Below are 16303 nucleotides of genomic sequence, written 5' to 3' on the forward strand. Positions count from 1 at the left end.
GAACAGAAGATCTTGCCTGCCAAGGTGACAGGTGAGGACCAAAGTTGTCCTTGATCCCTCACACATGTACACATGCTCAGCACACGTGCACTTTTCTTTCAGGGGCTGGAGCGATGGCTCGGTTATAATCCTCATCCACAGGACCCAAGTTTGGTTTCAACAACTCACATTAGGAGTGCGTAACACCCAGTACCCCAGGTCCAGGGGATCCAACACTCTCCTCAGGCCGCCACAGACACAGACACAGGACAGACATGTACTCATGAATAAATAGCCAGGTATACTCCCTTTTAACCCCAGCACCTGGGAAGCAGAGCAGGCGGATCTCTGAATTTGAAGCCAACCTAGACTATATAGTAAGTTCCAGATCAGCCAGCCAGGGCTACCTAGTGAGATCCTGTCTTAAAAACAAGATCTGAGCTGGAGAGAAGGCTCAGTGATGAAGAGCATTTGTTGCTTATGCAGAGAAACTGGAATTGGTTCCCAGCAGTCACACGGGGGCGAAGACTCCATAAATCCAGTTGCAGGGGATCCAACCCACTCTTGCGACCTCTTAGGGCCCCAGGCGCACACATGCATGCTGGTAAAACATTCATATAGCTGGAGATCTGGAACCTTTGATAAGCAAGGGCCTTGGCTTTCCCCAGGTAAGGATGTGGGGTTCTGAGCCTGTATCAAAAGCCCAGATGTTACCTACTGACCACCCAGAGGCAAATGAAGGCCGTGTATTGAGGAGGGAGGAGTCCTCCATCTCGGAGCCTCTTCCCCGTCAGCACCTCTGGCTGATCCCACATTTCCTACACTGCAGGTGGAAAAGACGTTCCAAACAGAGGCTCACTACAGATACAAATGTTTATTCTACATAAAAATTTCACAAAATGGGCAGCTGGTTGTACCAAGACCTTTGGTGAAGGGGTAAGGGGGAGGGGTGGGTGGCCGTGAGAGAAGGCAGCACGGACAGTGGTCACAGTCACTGGGCAGGAGCAAAGCTGAGGGAAAGGGGGCACTTGGCCACGGCCCCAGCTCCCGCTGCATGCAATCGCATGCATACTCCTTGCCTGTGGACGAGAAAGGGGTCCTGGGGCAGGGGGTACAATTTTGACTCTGAGAAGCCCCAAGATGGCAGGGGAGGGAAGTGGGGAGCCCCCTCCCCAGCTGGCTGCTGAATACTGCATCCAGGACACATGACACCACGTGGCACATCAACGGGAGACAGGGCAGGGTGAGACTGCAGGCCCAAAGTGACACCTGGCTTTTCAGAACACAGAGGAGGGAACCGCTGTCTGCAACATGCAACTCTGGCCATAACTTAACATGCCCGTTAGACTGTGGGCCGAGGACTATGGCCTACTCCACCTCTCCAGCTCAAAGCAAGGCTGGGGATGGCACCACTAAGCTTCTTAGCAAAGGATCACTAGGCTCAGGCCCAGCCCAGGAATGACTCCCAGGGCTGTGGTAAGGGCAGTTGAGGCCAGAGGTGTTGTCAGGCTTTGCCCAAAGAGGGAGTACTGGGTGCTCCTAACACACCAGCAGCCATGGCACCCTGAGCCTCCTGGCAGTGGGCAGCTAACAAAGACTCAGTGCTGAGCTAACCCCACCCCTAACCTGAAAAGCAGCACCATGTGATCAGCTGGTCCCCACCCTCCAGGTGCCTTGGCATGGTGGGGAAAGCTGGAGAAGCCAGGGGGCAGGGCAAGTGAGGGCAAGGATGGGGTCCAGAAAGAAGCCTGAGTCCCAGAGAAGAGGAGACCCCAGGCTTGAAGAAAGGCGGACCTGGCCAGGGCCCGAGTCTTGCCCACACAGGCCTGTACCCAGCCCCTCTGGCTGTTTCCAATCCTACTCCCCTCTGCCTCCTGTACAGACACACACTGTCACAAGATCATGCATACGACACGGCTTGGGGCAGGGTGGTGGGGACGAGAGCCTCATGGCAGAGAGGGAGCAGTGTTGGATGGGAGGGGAAAGGACTCCCAGCCAGAAGGCAGGAGTAGGGAGGGCAACCCAGCTAGGTGCAGCAGCCAGGGGCCTCCTCGGGGAGACCCATCCAGAATGGAGCGGTGAGTGGGGTGGTTTCTATCCAAAGATGCCCCCGATGGTGGAGGCAATGACGATGCCCAGAATCACACAGCAAATGATGATCATGATCTTCTTCTGCGGGGACACAAAAGGCAGGCCTCAGAAGAGCAGTGGGGGTACAGCGAGGGAGAAACTGGAATGAGGGCTCATGCCTGGGCTGAATAGTAGAGCGCCTGCCTAGAATCCCCTAGTGAGGGGCCGGGGGCGTGGCTCAGTGGTAGAGCCCCTGCCTAGAATCTCCCAGTGAGGGGCTGGGGGCGTGGCTCAGTGGTAGAGCCCCTGCCTGGAATCCCCCAGGGAGGAGCTGGGGGCGTGGCTCAGTGGTAGAGCCCCTGCCTAGAATCCCCCAGGGAGGGGCTGGGGGCGTGGCTCAGTGGTAGAGCCCCTGCCTAGAATCCCCCAGTGAGGGACTGGGGGCGTGGCTCAGTGGTAGAGCCCCTGCCTGGAATCCCCCAGGGAGGGGCTGGGGGCGTGGCTCAGTGGTAGAGCCCCTGCCTGGAATCCCCCAGGGAGGGGCTGGGGGCGTGGCTCAGTGGTAGAGCTTTTCTCTAGCATTTGCTAGATCCTGGGTTCCATCCCCAATATGGAACAAATCAAAACAAAATAAAGAAAACAACCAAAAATCAGTAAAATGAGGACTAGGTTCTGGAGGGTCAGGACTAGGAAAGGGGATGGCCTAGAATGGATGGTTGTTGATAAAGAAGTGAAGGCTATGGTTGGGGCTTCTGAAAACGGGACAAGGCTGGTGGGTCAGAGGATCCCGCGGTCTGGGGACTCCCCGGGGCATGGGCTTAGGCAGAGCTGGCCACTGACCCTGCGCGCCTTGCTCTGGTACTTGACGGCCTTCTTGGTGTCAGACACGGCCCTCTCCACGTAGTCCACGGCGTGCTCCACATTGTACTCGATCCTGTCAATCATCTCCCCCTGCACGACCAGGGGGACCCAAGGTCCAGGCCTCCCTCCTCAGGGCCGGGGGGAGCACAGGGGAGGGCTTCGGGAAAGTACCCTGAAGTCGGAGAGACGGAGAAGAGCTGCGTGAGGAGGGCATGTAGCCTCTCACCTGTGTCACCAGGCCAGGCGTCCTGAGTACAAGACAAGCCGGGAGCCGCTCCCACCTCTCCCAAACAGCAGCCATCCTGGGGTGTGGAAGTGGCCATGCAGTCTCAGACAAGGTTGAGGACCATGCAGAGGGTGGTCAGCTGTGACCCTCGGAAATGGACAGTGCCAGGCAAAGGCAGGACAGGAGCGGGTGGATCACAGTCTGTTGCTTTCCCTGGCCAAGGCTTATCAGGTGAACGTGGGCAAGCCTCCACTCTTTCCATAGGAGGACAGTCCCAGAAAGCTCTCGAATCTGCTATCTTCAAATGTTGAAACTCTCTGGCCAGCCCCCCAGTCTTCTTTGGGTCCCACATCCTTCATCTGACTGTGACACTTCCCCACAAGACTTACAGCCATGTTGGGTCTCAGTCTAAGTCTGACGTCTTCTCAGGGTTTCTCAGGAGGACACAGCAGTTTCCTCAGACCTGACCACTGCTTATATTACACCCAACCCTAGAACCCAAGGGTTCTAGCCAGGCATGATTTTTGAGCCTAGCACTCAGGAGATTGAGGAAAGATGATCAGGAGTTTAGGGCTAGCCTGGGCTACACAGCAAAACTCTTTCTTACAAAGGTAAAAGAAACCACAAAACACACAGCGCCCCTAAAGAGCATGACCAAAACAGACAAACGAACTACAACAAAACCTCAACAAAGCCAGGTGTTGCGACAGCTAAAATTTTAGCACTGAGGAGGCCCAGGCAGGATCCTGAGTTCAAAGTCTAGCTTGGGCTAAACAGCAAGATTATTTCACAAAGGCAAAAGAACAAAACAAAACCAAAACTAAAAAGTCTTCAATAAAAAGCCAGACATGGTGGCTCACCCCTGTAATCCCAGCACACAGGGATGCGGATTGACATAGGTCTGAGGCTAGCCAAGGCTAGAGAGGAAGGAAGACCTGTCTCAAAACAAAAGCAAAGGGCGGGAGTGGAGATGTCACTCAGTCGCTGTCCTGGCTGCTTACAATGTGGGAGGCCCACGTTTGATCTCCAGCACCGTGTCCACTGAATACAGTCAGACAGGCCTGTGGGCCCATCGTTTGGGAAGGAGAGGCAAGAAAATAGTAGTTCAAGGTCCAGAAGGTGAGGTGCATTAGGGGTAAAAGCTGATTGCCACCAAGCCAGAGTTTAACCCTTGGCCTCACATGATAGAAAGACAGAACTTTCTCCTGCAAGCCCGAATGGATACAGACACAGACAGACACAGACACAAGGATATAAAAACTTTTTTTTTTAAATAAAAAAGTTCAATGTTAGACTGGAGAGATGGCTCAGTGGTTATGAACGCTGGTGGCTTTTGCAGAGGACACTGGTTCATTTCCCAGCACCCACATGGCAGATCACAACAATCTATAACACCAGTCCCAGGGGATCAGGCACCCTCTTCTGGCCTCCATGAGCCCCAGGCACTTAGTGGACAGACATATATACAGACAAAACATCCATACACACTAAAATAATACATAAAATATTTTTTAAAAAGTTCAAGGTTGGGCTGGTGAGATGGCTCAGCAGTTAAGAGCACTGGGTGTTCTTCTAGGGGTTTGGGAGTTCGATTCCCAGCACCAGATGGTGGCTCATGACCATTTACAAAGGAATTTGATGACCGGGCGGTGGTGGCGCACGCCTTTAATCCCAGCACTTGGGAGGCAGAGGCAGGCGGATTTCTGAGTTCGAGGCCAGCCTGGTCTACAGAGTGAGTTCCAGGACAGCCAGGACTACACAGAGAAACCCTGTCTCGAAAAACCAAAACCAAAAAAAAAACAAACAAACAAACAAAGGAATTTGATGCCCTCTCTTTGGCATGCAGGTGTCTATGCAGACAGAGAGCACTCATACATTAACACACACACACACACCCCAAAAGAACAACAACAAAACTCAAACAAATCAATTATAACAAAACAACAAAGGTCAGGGTCATCGTAAGCCACGTAAGATTGAGGCTAGCGTGGGATATACAAAACCCGTCTCCAGAACAAAACACATCCGCTAAGAGCCAAGCAAATAACTGAAGAGCCTCATTCATATATCCAACACGACTAGTTACCACCTTGTCTGTCTCCAACTTTGGGTTGGCTCTGACCACTCCCTGTGTCCCACAGTCCTCTTTCTTCCTTGGCCTCTTGCTGAGCTCTTGGTACTGTTGGTCCGTCAGCTGGGAGCCACTCCTAACTGCTCCTGGGAGTCCCTCCCAGCTGGTCCCTTTCTGCCATACACGTGTGTCTGTTGGGGCACAGGAAGCCTTGAGTGGGCTAAGTCCTGAATGAATAGAAATGTCATGCCACGGACACGGTTTTTCATCCTAGCACGAGGGAGGCAGAAGCAATCATATCACTGAGTTCAAGGCCAACTTGGTCTATATAGCGAGATATGGTTTTTAAAAAAATTTAAAAAGAAAATAGAAAGAAAGAAAAAAACTTGCAATCGAGTCAGGTAATGGGGCTGAGATGGCTCAGTTGACAAGCACCTTGGTTTTGATCCTCAGCACCCACGTAAAAAGCCAGGCATAGTGGCATGTACCTATAAACCCACTTCTGGGAGCCGGAAACAGGAGGATCCGAGGCTCACTGGCCAGCCAGTATAGCTGACTGGGGAAACTCCAGATTTAGTAAGAGACCCTGTCTCAAAAATATAAGTTGTGTGCACATGCAAGCATGTGTGCTCACACACATACACACACAATCTCAACTTTTAGGCTATATGTTGAACATGCCTACCTTGGACTCTCCTGAGCTCCCAGCACTAAGGACTAATCCATTTGGCCTATGAGAGCCTGTGCTACCTTTTCCCGCCCATTAGCCATTCACTCGTGTAAGCACCGCTCAGCTGCCCAGTTCATTGCTATGCCTTCTGCTCCTAGCAAGGCAGCCAGTCTATAGTGGCCCTTGATACAGTTCATGAAGCCAGGACAAGGCTGGGGTGAGGGGTGGGGCCATGCAGGGTCTGGGGGAACAAGCAGAGCCATGCAATAGGATCCCTGAAGGTCCTTACAGCAGTCTATGGTTACCTGAAGATACTCTGTCCCTCCCGGGCAGGGCAGCGTGTTGGGTGGAAAGGGAAGGGGTTAGTGTGGCCCTGCTGCTGGGGGCCAGAGGCCAACATCAGGGACAAGGGTACCCACCTGGCTCTCCACCAGCATGGCCATGTCCATGAACATATCATGAAGCTCCCGGATGCTGTTCTCCAGCTTGATGATCTCACTGTGTCTGGTCTCGATCTCGCTGAGAGCCTGCTTCGAGATGCTGGAATCCATGATGATCTAGAGGGTACAGCAGAGGAACCCTGGTGCTGAGGAGAAGAGCTGGACTGCAAGGGCGGCTGTCATTTTTTGCTTTTCAATCTGTATATATGTGTTTGTCTGAGTTTATGCACAGGAGTGCAGTGCCTGAGAAAGCCAGAAGAGGGTGCCGGAGCCCCTGGAGCTGGAGTTACAGGTGGTTATGAGCCGTCAGACATGGGTGTTGGGAACCAGACTCGTGTTTTCCAGAAGAGCGTCAAGGACTCTTAGCCACAGAGTCATTTCTCCAGGCTCCCAGTTTTGTCAATTTTACATAATCTAGAGTCACGTGGAAAGAGAGTCTCAATGAGGATTGTCTAAATAGGCTTAGCTAGGGACATGTCTTTGAAGGACTGTCTTAATTATCAATGTTGACCAATGTGAGAAGACCCAGCCCACTGTGGGCGGCACCATCCCCTACAGAGAAGACCCTGCACTATGTGAAGAGAAAGCTATCTGGGCACTGGGCATGCAAACATTCATTCTCTCTCTGCTTTGACTGCAATGGGACTAGCTGCTTCAATCTTGTCAGCTAAAACATGACCCCTCTCACCCTGAGTGGCTTTTGTCAGGGCTTTTTAATTTTCCCTCACAGCAACAGAAATGAAAATAGAATAGGGGCCAAGGAGGGAGGCAGCTGGGATGAGTAGAGGTTTCCCAGAAGCAGCAGCCACAGCCTTTCCAACCTCCTGTTTGGCACCATTGCTAATTAGTCTCTGTGTGACTCAATTCCTGCCTGAAATAAGAAACTGACGACACTCTCCTACACAAGTTACTGCTCACCAAGTGACTGTTTTATTATGGCAGGCATGATGGTGCACACCTTTAATCCCAGCCCTTGAGAGGCATAAGCAGACCAATCTCTGTGAGTTCCAAACCACCCAGGCCTACACAAAGAGTTCCAAGACAGTCAGGGTTACACAGTGAGACCCTGTTGAAAAAAAAAAAAAAAAGGCTGGAGAGATAGCTCAGTGGTTAACACCACTCACTGACTGCTCTTCCAAAGGTCCTGAGTTCAATTCCCAGAAACCACATGGTGGCTCACAACCATCTGTCATGGGATCTGATGCCCTCTTCTGGTGTGTCTGATGACAGCTACAGTGTACTCATATACATAAAATAATTTTAAAAAATGACTGCATTCATTATTTATTGTATATGTGTGTATGTTCATGCAAGCATGGCCAACAGCACATATGTGGAAGCCAGACAGGAGTCAATTTTCTCCTTTCACAAAGAGAGTCCTGGGCATCGAACCCAGGTATTTAGGTTTGGTAACAAGTGCTTTTACCTGCTGGGACGTCCTGCTGGCCCTTATTTGGTTGTTTTGAGACAGGATCTCATGTATCCCAGGCTAGTCTAGAACAGGCTATATAGCCAAAAATAAGCTTCAACTCCTGATCCTCCTGCCTCTACCTCTGTAGTGCTTCAACAGGCCTGCAACTGTGCTGGGTTTTACAGAGGTGAGGTTTGAGCCCCCGGTTTCATAGTGGCGGGCAAGAACTTTAACAATCGCACTACAGCCCAGTCTTTTTCTCTTTCTTTCTTTCCTTCTTTCTTTTCTTTTCTTTTTTTTTTTTTGAGTTTTTTTTGAGACAAGGTTTCTCTGTGGGGCCCTGGCAGTCCTGGAACTCACTCTGTAGACCAGGCTGGCCTCGAACTCAGAAATCCGCCTGCCTCTGCCTCCCAAGTGCTGGGATTAAAGGCGTGCGCCACCACTGCCCAGCCCTTCCTTTTTCTTTCTTTCTTCCTTCCTTCCTTCCTTTCTTTCTTTCTTTCTTTCTTTCTTTCTTTCTTTCTTTCTTTCTTTCTTTCTTTTTTTCAAGATTCTATTTATTTTATGTATATGAGTACACAGTAGCTGTTTTCAGGCACACCAGAAGAGGGTATCAGCTCTTATTACATATAGTTGTGAGCCACCATGTGGTTGCTAGGAATTGAACTCAGGACCTCTGCAAGAGCAGTCAGTGCTCTTAACCACTGAGCCATCTCTGCAGCTCTGTTTTTTGTTTTTTTTTTTTGTGGGGGAGGGTTCTACACATTTATTTACTTATTTTTCCAAGATTTATATATTTTTATTTTATGTGCATTGGATTTTCCCTGTGTGTGTGTGTCAGAGAGAGAGAGAGAGAGAGAGAGAGAGAGAGAGAGAGAGAGAGAGAGAGATTGAGAATATGAATGTGTGGAACTGGAGTTACAGACAGCTGTGAGCTGCCATATGAGTGCTGGGAACTGAACCCTGCTCTTCTGAAATTAAAAAACGTTTTTTTTATTTGTGTGTGTGTGTGCGCGCATGCGTGCGCTCGCAGGTCTATGTAACAATCTGCACACTGCAGAGGCCAGAACAAGGTGTCTCCTCTGTCACTCTCTACCTCACCACGTAGGAAAATGTTTCCACATCTGTCTCCATGTATTTGCATATGGGGTGTATGACATTACAGCTTGCTTCTAGTCAGCGGACAACCAGGAGAAGAAAGCCAGTTCTCTCCTTCCACTGCGGGACTCAACTGAGGGATGGAACTCAGGCTGTAAGGAGTAGTTAGCATCAAGTTCCTCCCCCTTCTTAGATATCTTGTCTGCCCTGCTTCAGTGAGACAGTCGTCTCTTCCCCCTGAACCAGAAATTCATCTTTTTGGTTGGGCTGGTTAGCCAGTGAGCTCTCAGCTTTGGCCTGGATCTGCCCTCTCACTGCTGGAATTACAGGTACACACACTTTGTTTTTACATAGCTCATCCTCCAGTGAGCTGTGTAGCCACGGATGATAGAGACTTCATCCTCCTTCCTCCCTCCCTCCCCTCCTCCCTCCCTCCACCGCCCAGTGCTGGGAAAACAGGTGTGCTGCACCATGCCTGCTGGGTACCCTGGCTGGCTTTGAACTGGCAACAATACTTTTTCCTTATGACATTTTATTTGTATATGTGTGTGGTGTGTGTGTGTATGTGTTTATGGTCTGTGAATGTGTGTATGTGTATGATGTGTGTGCATGTGTGTATGTGTGTATATGTGCATGTGTTCTCTGTGTGTGAGTGTATGTATGGGTGGTGTGTGTGCATGTGTGTATGTGCATACTTGTATGCATATGCTGTGTGTTGTGTATGTGTATGTTACATGCGTGTAGTGTACGTATGTGTGGTGTATGTGAATATGTGTATGTGGGGTGTGTATGTGCATGTGTGTATGTGTGCATGCGTTATGTGTGTAGTGTGAGTGTATGTATGTGTGGTGTGTGTATGTGCACGTGTGTGTGTTACATGTGTGTAGTGTGAGTGTGTGTATGTGTGGTGTGTGTATAGACAACTTGCAGTTCTCTGTTCTACTATTTGAGTCGCAGGGATCCAGCTCAGGCTGTCAGGCCCGGCAGGCAGTTCCTTCACCTGATCTTAACCTGAACACAAGTCTTGAATTTCAACGTTGCCATGACCCTCAATCTGGGCCCCTCCCTTCACTTCCGAGTCAGGGTTTCTCTAAAATCTGCCTCATTTGTGTATCCAAACACTACCCTGAGCCTGGGTTTGACCCACACACCGTGCTGTAGTGTGGAGGGATGTGGTTAATGGGTCCTGGTAACAGGGGAGGGGTTCACACTCACCCCCGAGGCAAAGATGGCAGGGTTCCCACTCTCCAGCATGTCTTCTAACTCCTCACTGGTCGTGGTCCGGCCGGCTGTGGGTGAGATCACACTAAGTCACGCCCTCTCCTGGGAGCTCAATAGCTTCTAGCTTCCAACCGGAGCCACACCCTCAACCACACCCCTAGCTACAAGCCCTCCTCTCCCCCTCGCCCTTATGGCTGGCCCCATCCCCATCTCTAGTCACAGGCTTCATCAATGGCCTCATCCCCCCAAGCCCCGACCCCCTGGCCATATGAGTACCACGAGGTCCTACCCATCCCCACTCTATCTAGCCCAACCCCCCATACCTAGACTCCCCCTCCAACCCAAGTCACACCCCAAGCCACAGGCCACACCTACCACCACTTGGCTCAAACCACAACCTCAGCCCTCCCCTCCCCCAGCTCAAACCAGAACCCTCGAGCCCACACTACTTCTCTAGCTAGCCACGAGCCCCGTTTACCACTTCTTCAGCCACAGGCCCTCCCTCCAGCCCGGACCCCGCCCCAGCTCACTGATCTCCAGCTGCCTCTGGATGCGCCCTTTGCAGCGTTCTCGGTAGTCTGACTGAGTGGCGTTGTACTCGGACATGACCTCCACAAACTTTCGGGACAGCGTGGAGTGCTGGGAGTCGGGGGAGCAGGGAAACAGGGGTACCCGTAGGTATTGGGCTCCACAAAGGACCCAGAGACTCAGATGCCCGCCCACCCTCGCCATGCGGCTGCACCTGCGTCTTCCGGATCCTCAGGTCGGCTGATGAGCGATTCAGACCTTCCTCTTGCTCGATGCTCTGCTCGATGCCTGGGGTGGGGAGGTGGGAGGGTAGGAGTCCCCTGAGCACTACTCTGCCTCCATGCATCGGCCCCACCCATGAGTCAAGGATTCGGCTCCCCTCCCCAACCACAAGGGATGGGGGTCACACGGAAAGCAAACTGAAAACAATAATGGAGGTGGGACCAACAGCCGTCCTTTCAGCTGGGAGGTGTGTGCAGCCGTGTACTCTCGTGTGTGAGCATACACACATACCAGCGCACCCAGATGTACTTGCCGTGCTGGGTCTGGCAGCTCAGGCCACTTTGTGACCTGATAATCCCTCTTTTGCACAGGAAGGTGGGGAGGTCCAGATGTCTACCCCCTGTATAACACATCCCCTAAGTAGCCCTGGCCACGGGACATGCATGCATGTCTGTGAACAGAGACAATATGTGGTCTATGCATGAATCCCCTGGGGGGGTAATTAAAAAATATTAATTTATTATTTCTATATAATTCTCATATAGCCTAGGCTGTCCTCAAGCTATGTAGCCTAGGCTGTCCTGATCCTTATACCTCCACTTTCTGATATTATAGGTGTGAGTTTCCACACCAAACTTATGGGGTTCTGTGAACTGAATTCAGGGCCTCATGTAGGCTGGACAAGCACTGTACCAATTGAGCCACGTCCCCAGCCACCACTGAGCCACGTCCCCAGCCACCACTGAGCCACGGCCCCAGCCACCAGAGCGACTTACTCTTTAGCTTGGAGCGAACTTTGTTCGCTGTCTTCTTAATGTCGGACATGAGCTCCTCCAGCTCCTCCTTGGTCTCTGTGAGGTGGGGGAGGGGTGGGGGTGGGGAGAAGCCATGGTGTAGATCCCAGCCTCTCACACTAGGAATGGGATGGAGGTCTCTGGGCAAACCCCCGCCTTGAGATCTCCCTCCTTTCCTTGGCGATGTCTTGGTCTACAGCGCAATTCTAGGACAAGGCCACCCCAGCTACAATCTCACCCGCTCTCCCGCTGCCTTCCAAGAAGCGGCCTTCCTCCTCCGTTGCCTCCCCCATCCCCTGTAGATAACAGATGGGGCTAAATTTAAGGCTGGTCGGGCTGCAGTCGGTCCTGCGCTGAGGACTGTATAACGTGTGCTGGGGGTGGGACGGGCTTGGTTCACCTGGCTTTACCAGATGGCTCAGGAGGGTGAGCAGACACCCACCAGGCTGAGCGCAGTGGTCTACCTTGCCTACCCAGTCAAGCAACGACTGACCTTGAACTCCTTTTCACAGAGCTGTCCTTCCTAGGTGTTTAGTTGCCCTCAGTGGCTGAGACAGGGGGCACTCTGGTTTTGGGGATGCAGGGAAGGTAATGGAAGAGCAGTTTCAAGGAGATAATACCCCAGCGTGGGCGGGAGGATTTAGCCATGGAGGTGACAGGTCACTGGGGGTCATAAGAGGTGAACAGAGGTAATGGAAGCCAGGGGCCCTTGTCCTAGCCAAAGCTGTGACCTTGGGCTAGCTGTGACCTCGGGCTGGCTGAGATCTCAGGGTGTTCAGCTTGCCGCTCTCCCAGGGAGCTACCAAGACCACCCTCTCTTCAGGAGAAACTGGGAGCAGGTTCTTGGAAACCACCGTTCCTACCATACACTCTGGGGACAGGTAGTGTCACTTAGGGGTGACAGCAGTGGTGTATCAGAGCCACCTACTAAGTGGAATGTGAGTGCAGCAAGGGGCTCTGCACGGGCGCGGAGGCGGGAGCCTTCCTCCTACGAACAAAAGGAAACTTGGTCACCAGCTGCTCTTGCCGTCTCAGCCTTTTTTGCTCAGACCTAAAATAGCCCAGCCGGATGGCAGCCCCCGAGGAGGGAGAGCCAGCATTGATCTAGGAAAGCCCCCGACCCACTGCCAGTTTCCATATTCCTCCTTAGCTCTGCCCGGCCCCACAGCCCCGATGGGATGCCCTCTCCCCTGGGTGAGTGGCTGCATCTCAGCCTGGCTCCACTGCTCAGTTCCGGGTACCACACCCACTCGGTAGGCCACACAGGGATGCTGCGAAAGGAAGCTGAGTAGTCCAGCAGCTTAAGGGTCCCCTTGCCAGCCCCCCTTTCCTTCAGATATAATCTCATGTAGCCCAGGGTATCCTGACCCTACTGGGTAGCCAAAGATGACCCAGAACTCCTAACTTCTTTGTCTCTACCTCCCCAAATGCTAAAATGGCTACGGACATGTTCCACCAATGTCCCCCTTATGTACTGCTGGAGACTGAACCCAGAACATTGTGCAGGGCAGACAAGTTCTCCATCCACTGAGCTATCCATCCGAAAGCTCATTGCTTTCTTCTTACACAAAATTACCATATTACGCAGCCCACACAGGGACACACAGTGACCTAGATAACCACAGAGACACACACGTCATCCTTGCCGTTGTGGACACATCTTTAGGAAAAGGGATGAAGTCAGGTGACTGGACTCCTTTTCCATAGTCCTAGGTGGTCCCCTTCTCTCCCCCTCCTAGATGTCTCTTTAGGTCCCAAACACTCCATTCTGTCTTCCTAGGGGCACATAAAATACAGCTGCCATCACCAAAGGGCCAAAGGCAGCCTTGTTCTGGACCATAGGGTAAGGGTCCTGGATTAGGGGGACACAAAGGTTCCCCCTTCCTTCCCTTGCCTTATGTGAGCCACAGGGGGTTGGGACCTCCCACCAGACATGGAATGATAGCACAGCAAGTTTCAGGGAATGGTGCCCATGGAGGGCAGGCGGGTATGAGTGGCTGGCTAGCCTAGACAGAGGACTTGCCAGTCAATGCTTCTGTGGGCCTGCAGTTGAAACCCTCCAGGGCAGAGGGTCTTGGATAGACCCCGGCAACCTGGTGCATATCGACGTGGCAATCACCGTCTGAACAGAGAGCACCAGGTGTGTGCTGTAATCCCAGCACATAAGAAGTGGACACACTAGCATCAGGTCATCCTCAACAACTTTGTGAGTTCAAGACCAGCCTGGAAGCCCTGTGAGTTGGATCAGTAGGTAAAGGAGCTTGCCGCCAAGGCTGACAGCCTGAGTTCAGTACCTGGGACCCACACGGTGGACGGAGAAGACTGAGTCCTGAAAGTTCAAGTTGGCCTCTGAATGTGCACATGGCACGTGCACACACACACACACACACACACACACACACACACACCAGCACCACATATAAATAAGATAAATAAATGTAACAAAATGAGAGAGAGAGAGAGGGGGTGGGGGCTGGAGAGATGCCTCAGTGGTTAAGAGGACCCAAGTTCGGTTCCCAGCACCCACGTGGTATTTCCATTCAGTTCCAGGAGACATTATGCCCTCTTCTGACCACTTTGGACAACAGACATGCACAGGTACACCTGTATATATGCTGTGCACATAAAACCTAAAAATAATAATAAAAAAACAAAGAGAGGCCAGCTTGGCCTGTATGATGGTTCGTTCTCTCTCTCTCTCTCTCTCTCTCTCTCTCTCTCTCTCTCTCTCTCTCTCTCTCTCTCTCTCTCTCTTTCTCTTTCCCTCCCTCCCTCTCTCCCTCCTTCCCTCAGTTTTTTGAGACAGGGTTTCTCTGTGTAGCCCTGGCTATCTTAACTGTAGACCAGGCTAACCTTGAACACACAGAGATCTGCCTGCCTCTGCCTCCACGGAGTGCTGGGATTGAAGGCATGCACCACAGTATCTCACAAAGCAAAACCAAGCAAAATACAAGGCAGGGTGGGCAAGGAGGACACCTGACAGCTTGCTGTGGCCCTGGAAGCCCGTACATGGGCACACATATCCAAACACTCACATCTGCATTCAGGGATACACACACACACACACACACACACACACACACACACACACACGGAGTGTTGAGGCCAGGTCAAGGGGCTCTGTCTAGGAGCGAGTGGGATCTAGACACACACAGGCTTCCTGTGTGAAGGGAGACAGGTGACTGACTTCCTGGAGCCCAGAGAATGTGGGGGCTCTAGGCTACCATGCGGCAGGGTGCCAGATCTCACAGGAAGTGCTTTGCCTGCTTGGTCAGAGAGCTACCTCAGAGTCGCCATCTGCTCCCTGGAGAGTCCAGAAGGGTGGGGCTAGGCAGCCTCCAAGTTATCGGTCGCCTTACTTTCTCCCTCTGTCAGTCCATCCATCTACCGCCAACCCACCTAGCCAACTATTCATGGGCCCTCCTTCCCAGAATCCCAGGAGAGCTGCCCAGCGTTCCGTGCCCCTAGGGAAAAGCCAGGTAGCTGGGGAGGGTGGGGCTGGCCTGGAACTCTCTTTGTAGCTGAGGAAGACCTTGAATCATTTTTTTTTTTTTTTGCGTGGCTGGGGGCGGGGGCGGAGGGAGGGGAAATCCTTCAACAACCGCCTGCTGGGATCACAGATATGTCCCGCCATCCCTGGCCACCGCAAATCTTCACAGCAGGTCAATGTCTACTAGTGAAAGTGGGCACTGACTTCCTAAACTCCAGCCCTGGGTCAGTACAAAGAACCCCGTCTTCTCGCTTACTTTCATCGGGGTTCGGGGAGGCCAGGATGGCGCTGTGCTTCCGCTTCACCTCCTCCACGTTTTCAGCAATCTTGTCAATAAAGCCCCGGATCTCTTCCACCTGGAGACCCAGGTCAGGGGGGTTAGAGGAAAACAGAGCAGGGGATCAGAGGAAAGATGAGCCAGCACTGGGGGCTGGGGACAGCTTCCGGAGAGTCCCAAGCATGGACTCCACTAAGCATTGGCCTATTCACCCTCAAAGTGGCTCACAGTGGAGCACCCCTACCCCCTAGGGGGACAGTGATGGGGATGATGGCGAGCAGGGGTTAGGTGCGTGAGAGTCCTGCACTGGCTCATGAGTGAGGAGTGGTGGGTACAGAGGAGACATCGAGGAGCCTGGTTCCCACCTGTTCAAAGAACTCATCCATGAAGCGGTCTCGGTCCACAGTGACAGTGACATCATCGTCGTCATCGCTGTCCTTGGCCTGAACAGGCATGAATACATGTGAGTGAACATGCGTGGGCCTCCCCACATCCCAAATTATGAGACATCTTCACACATAGCTCAGTGATGCTCTCTGGCCATTTATCTTCCTCTTGGGAGTCTCTGAACAGAGACAGACAACCTGTGTCCCACATGCCACAGCGCCACCTGGAGGATCCCTAGACACCCAGTAGACAGGATCCGCCAGTTGACTGGGTGACAGAGTCATGTCCCCTTCCAGTAGTTATGAAACTTGGTTACACCAGGCAGCCGTGGCACGCCTTTAATCCCAGGACTTGGGAGGCAGAGGCAGGCGGATTTCTGAGTTCGAGGCTAGCCTGGTCTACAGAGTGAGTTCCAGGACAGCCAGGGCTACACAGAGAAACCTTGTCTCGAAAAAAAACAAAACAAAACAACAACAACCAAAGAAAGAAAGAAAGAAAGAAAGAAAGAAAGAAAGAAAGAAAGAAAGAAAGAAAGAAAGAGAGAAAGAGAGAAAAAGA

The 16303-nt window shown here is 52.1% G+C and overlaps 1 protein-coding gene across 3 annotated transcripts in view; it reads right to left on the reverse strand.

The window, feature by feature from the left end:
• Window positions 1-838: 838 nt before the first annotated feature.
• The window catches only part of Stx1a (syntaxin 1A), a 28551-nt gene continuing 13086 nt past the window's right edge, over window positions 839-16303 (reverse strand). Inside the window, exons 2-10 of one of the 3 annotated variants that reach the window (XR_003711263.1) lie at window positions 15724-15801; window positions 15338-15437; window positions 11574-11648; window positions 10790-10863; window positions 10578-10686; window positions 10042-10115; window positions 6297-6434; window positions 2890-3082; window positions 839-2151 (exon numbers count right to left, since the gene is read on the reverse strand). Coding sequence is in view for 2 of the 3 variants with exons in the window: in XM_028765933.1 (XP_028621766.1) it covers window positions 2074-2151; window positions 2890-3000; window positions 6297-6434; window positions 10042-10115; window positions 10578-10686; window positions 10790-10863; window positions 11574-11648; window positions 15338-15437; window positions 15724-15801 (837 nt within the window). In the remaining variant the exon portion in view is untranslated. Of the gene's footprint in view, window positions 2152-2889; window positions 3083-5042; window positions 5399-6296; window positions 6435-10041; window positions 10116-10577; window positions 10687-10789; window positions 10864-11573; window positions 11649-15337; window positions 15438-15723; window positions 15802-16303 lie in introns of those variants that run through there. The other 2 variants (XM_028765933.1, XM_028765935.1) reach the window with 2 other exon arrangements.

This window comes from Grammomys surdaster, unplaced genomic scaffold (genome assembly GCF_004785775.1).
Source record: "Grammomys surdaster isolate TR1022 unplaced genomic scaffold, NIH_TR_1.0 166, whole genome shotgun sequence".
Classification (NCBI taxonomy): domain Eukaryota; kingdom Metazoa; phylum Chordata; class Mammalia; order Rodentia; family Muridae; genus Grammomys; species Grammomys surdaster.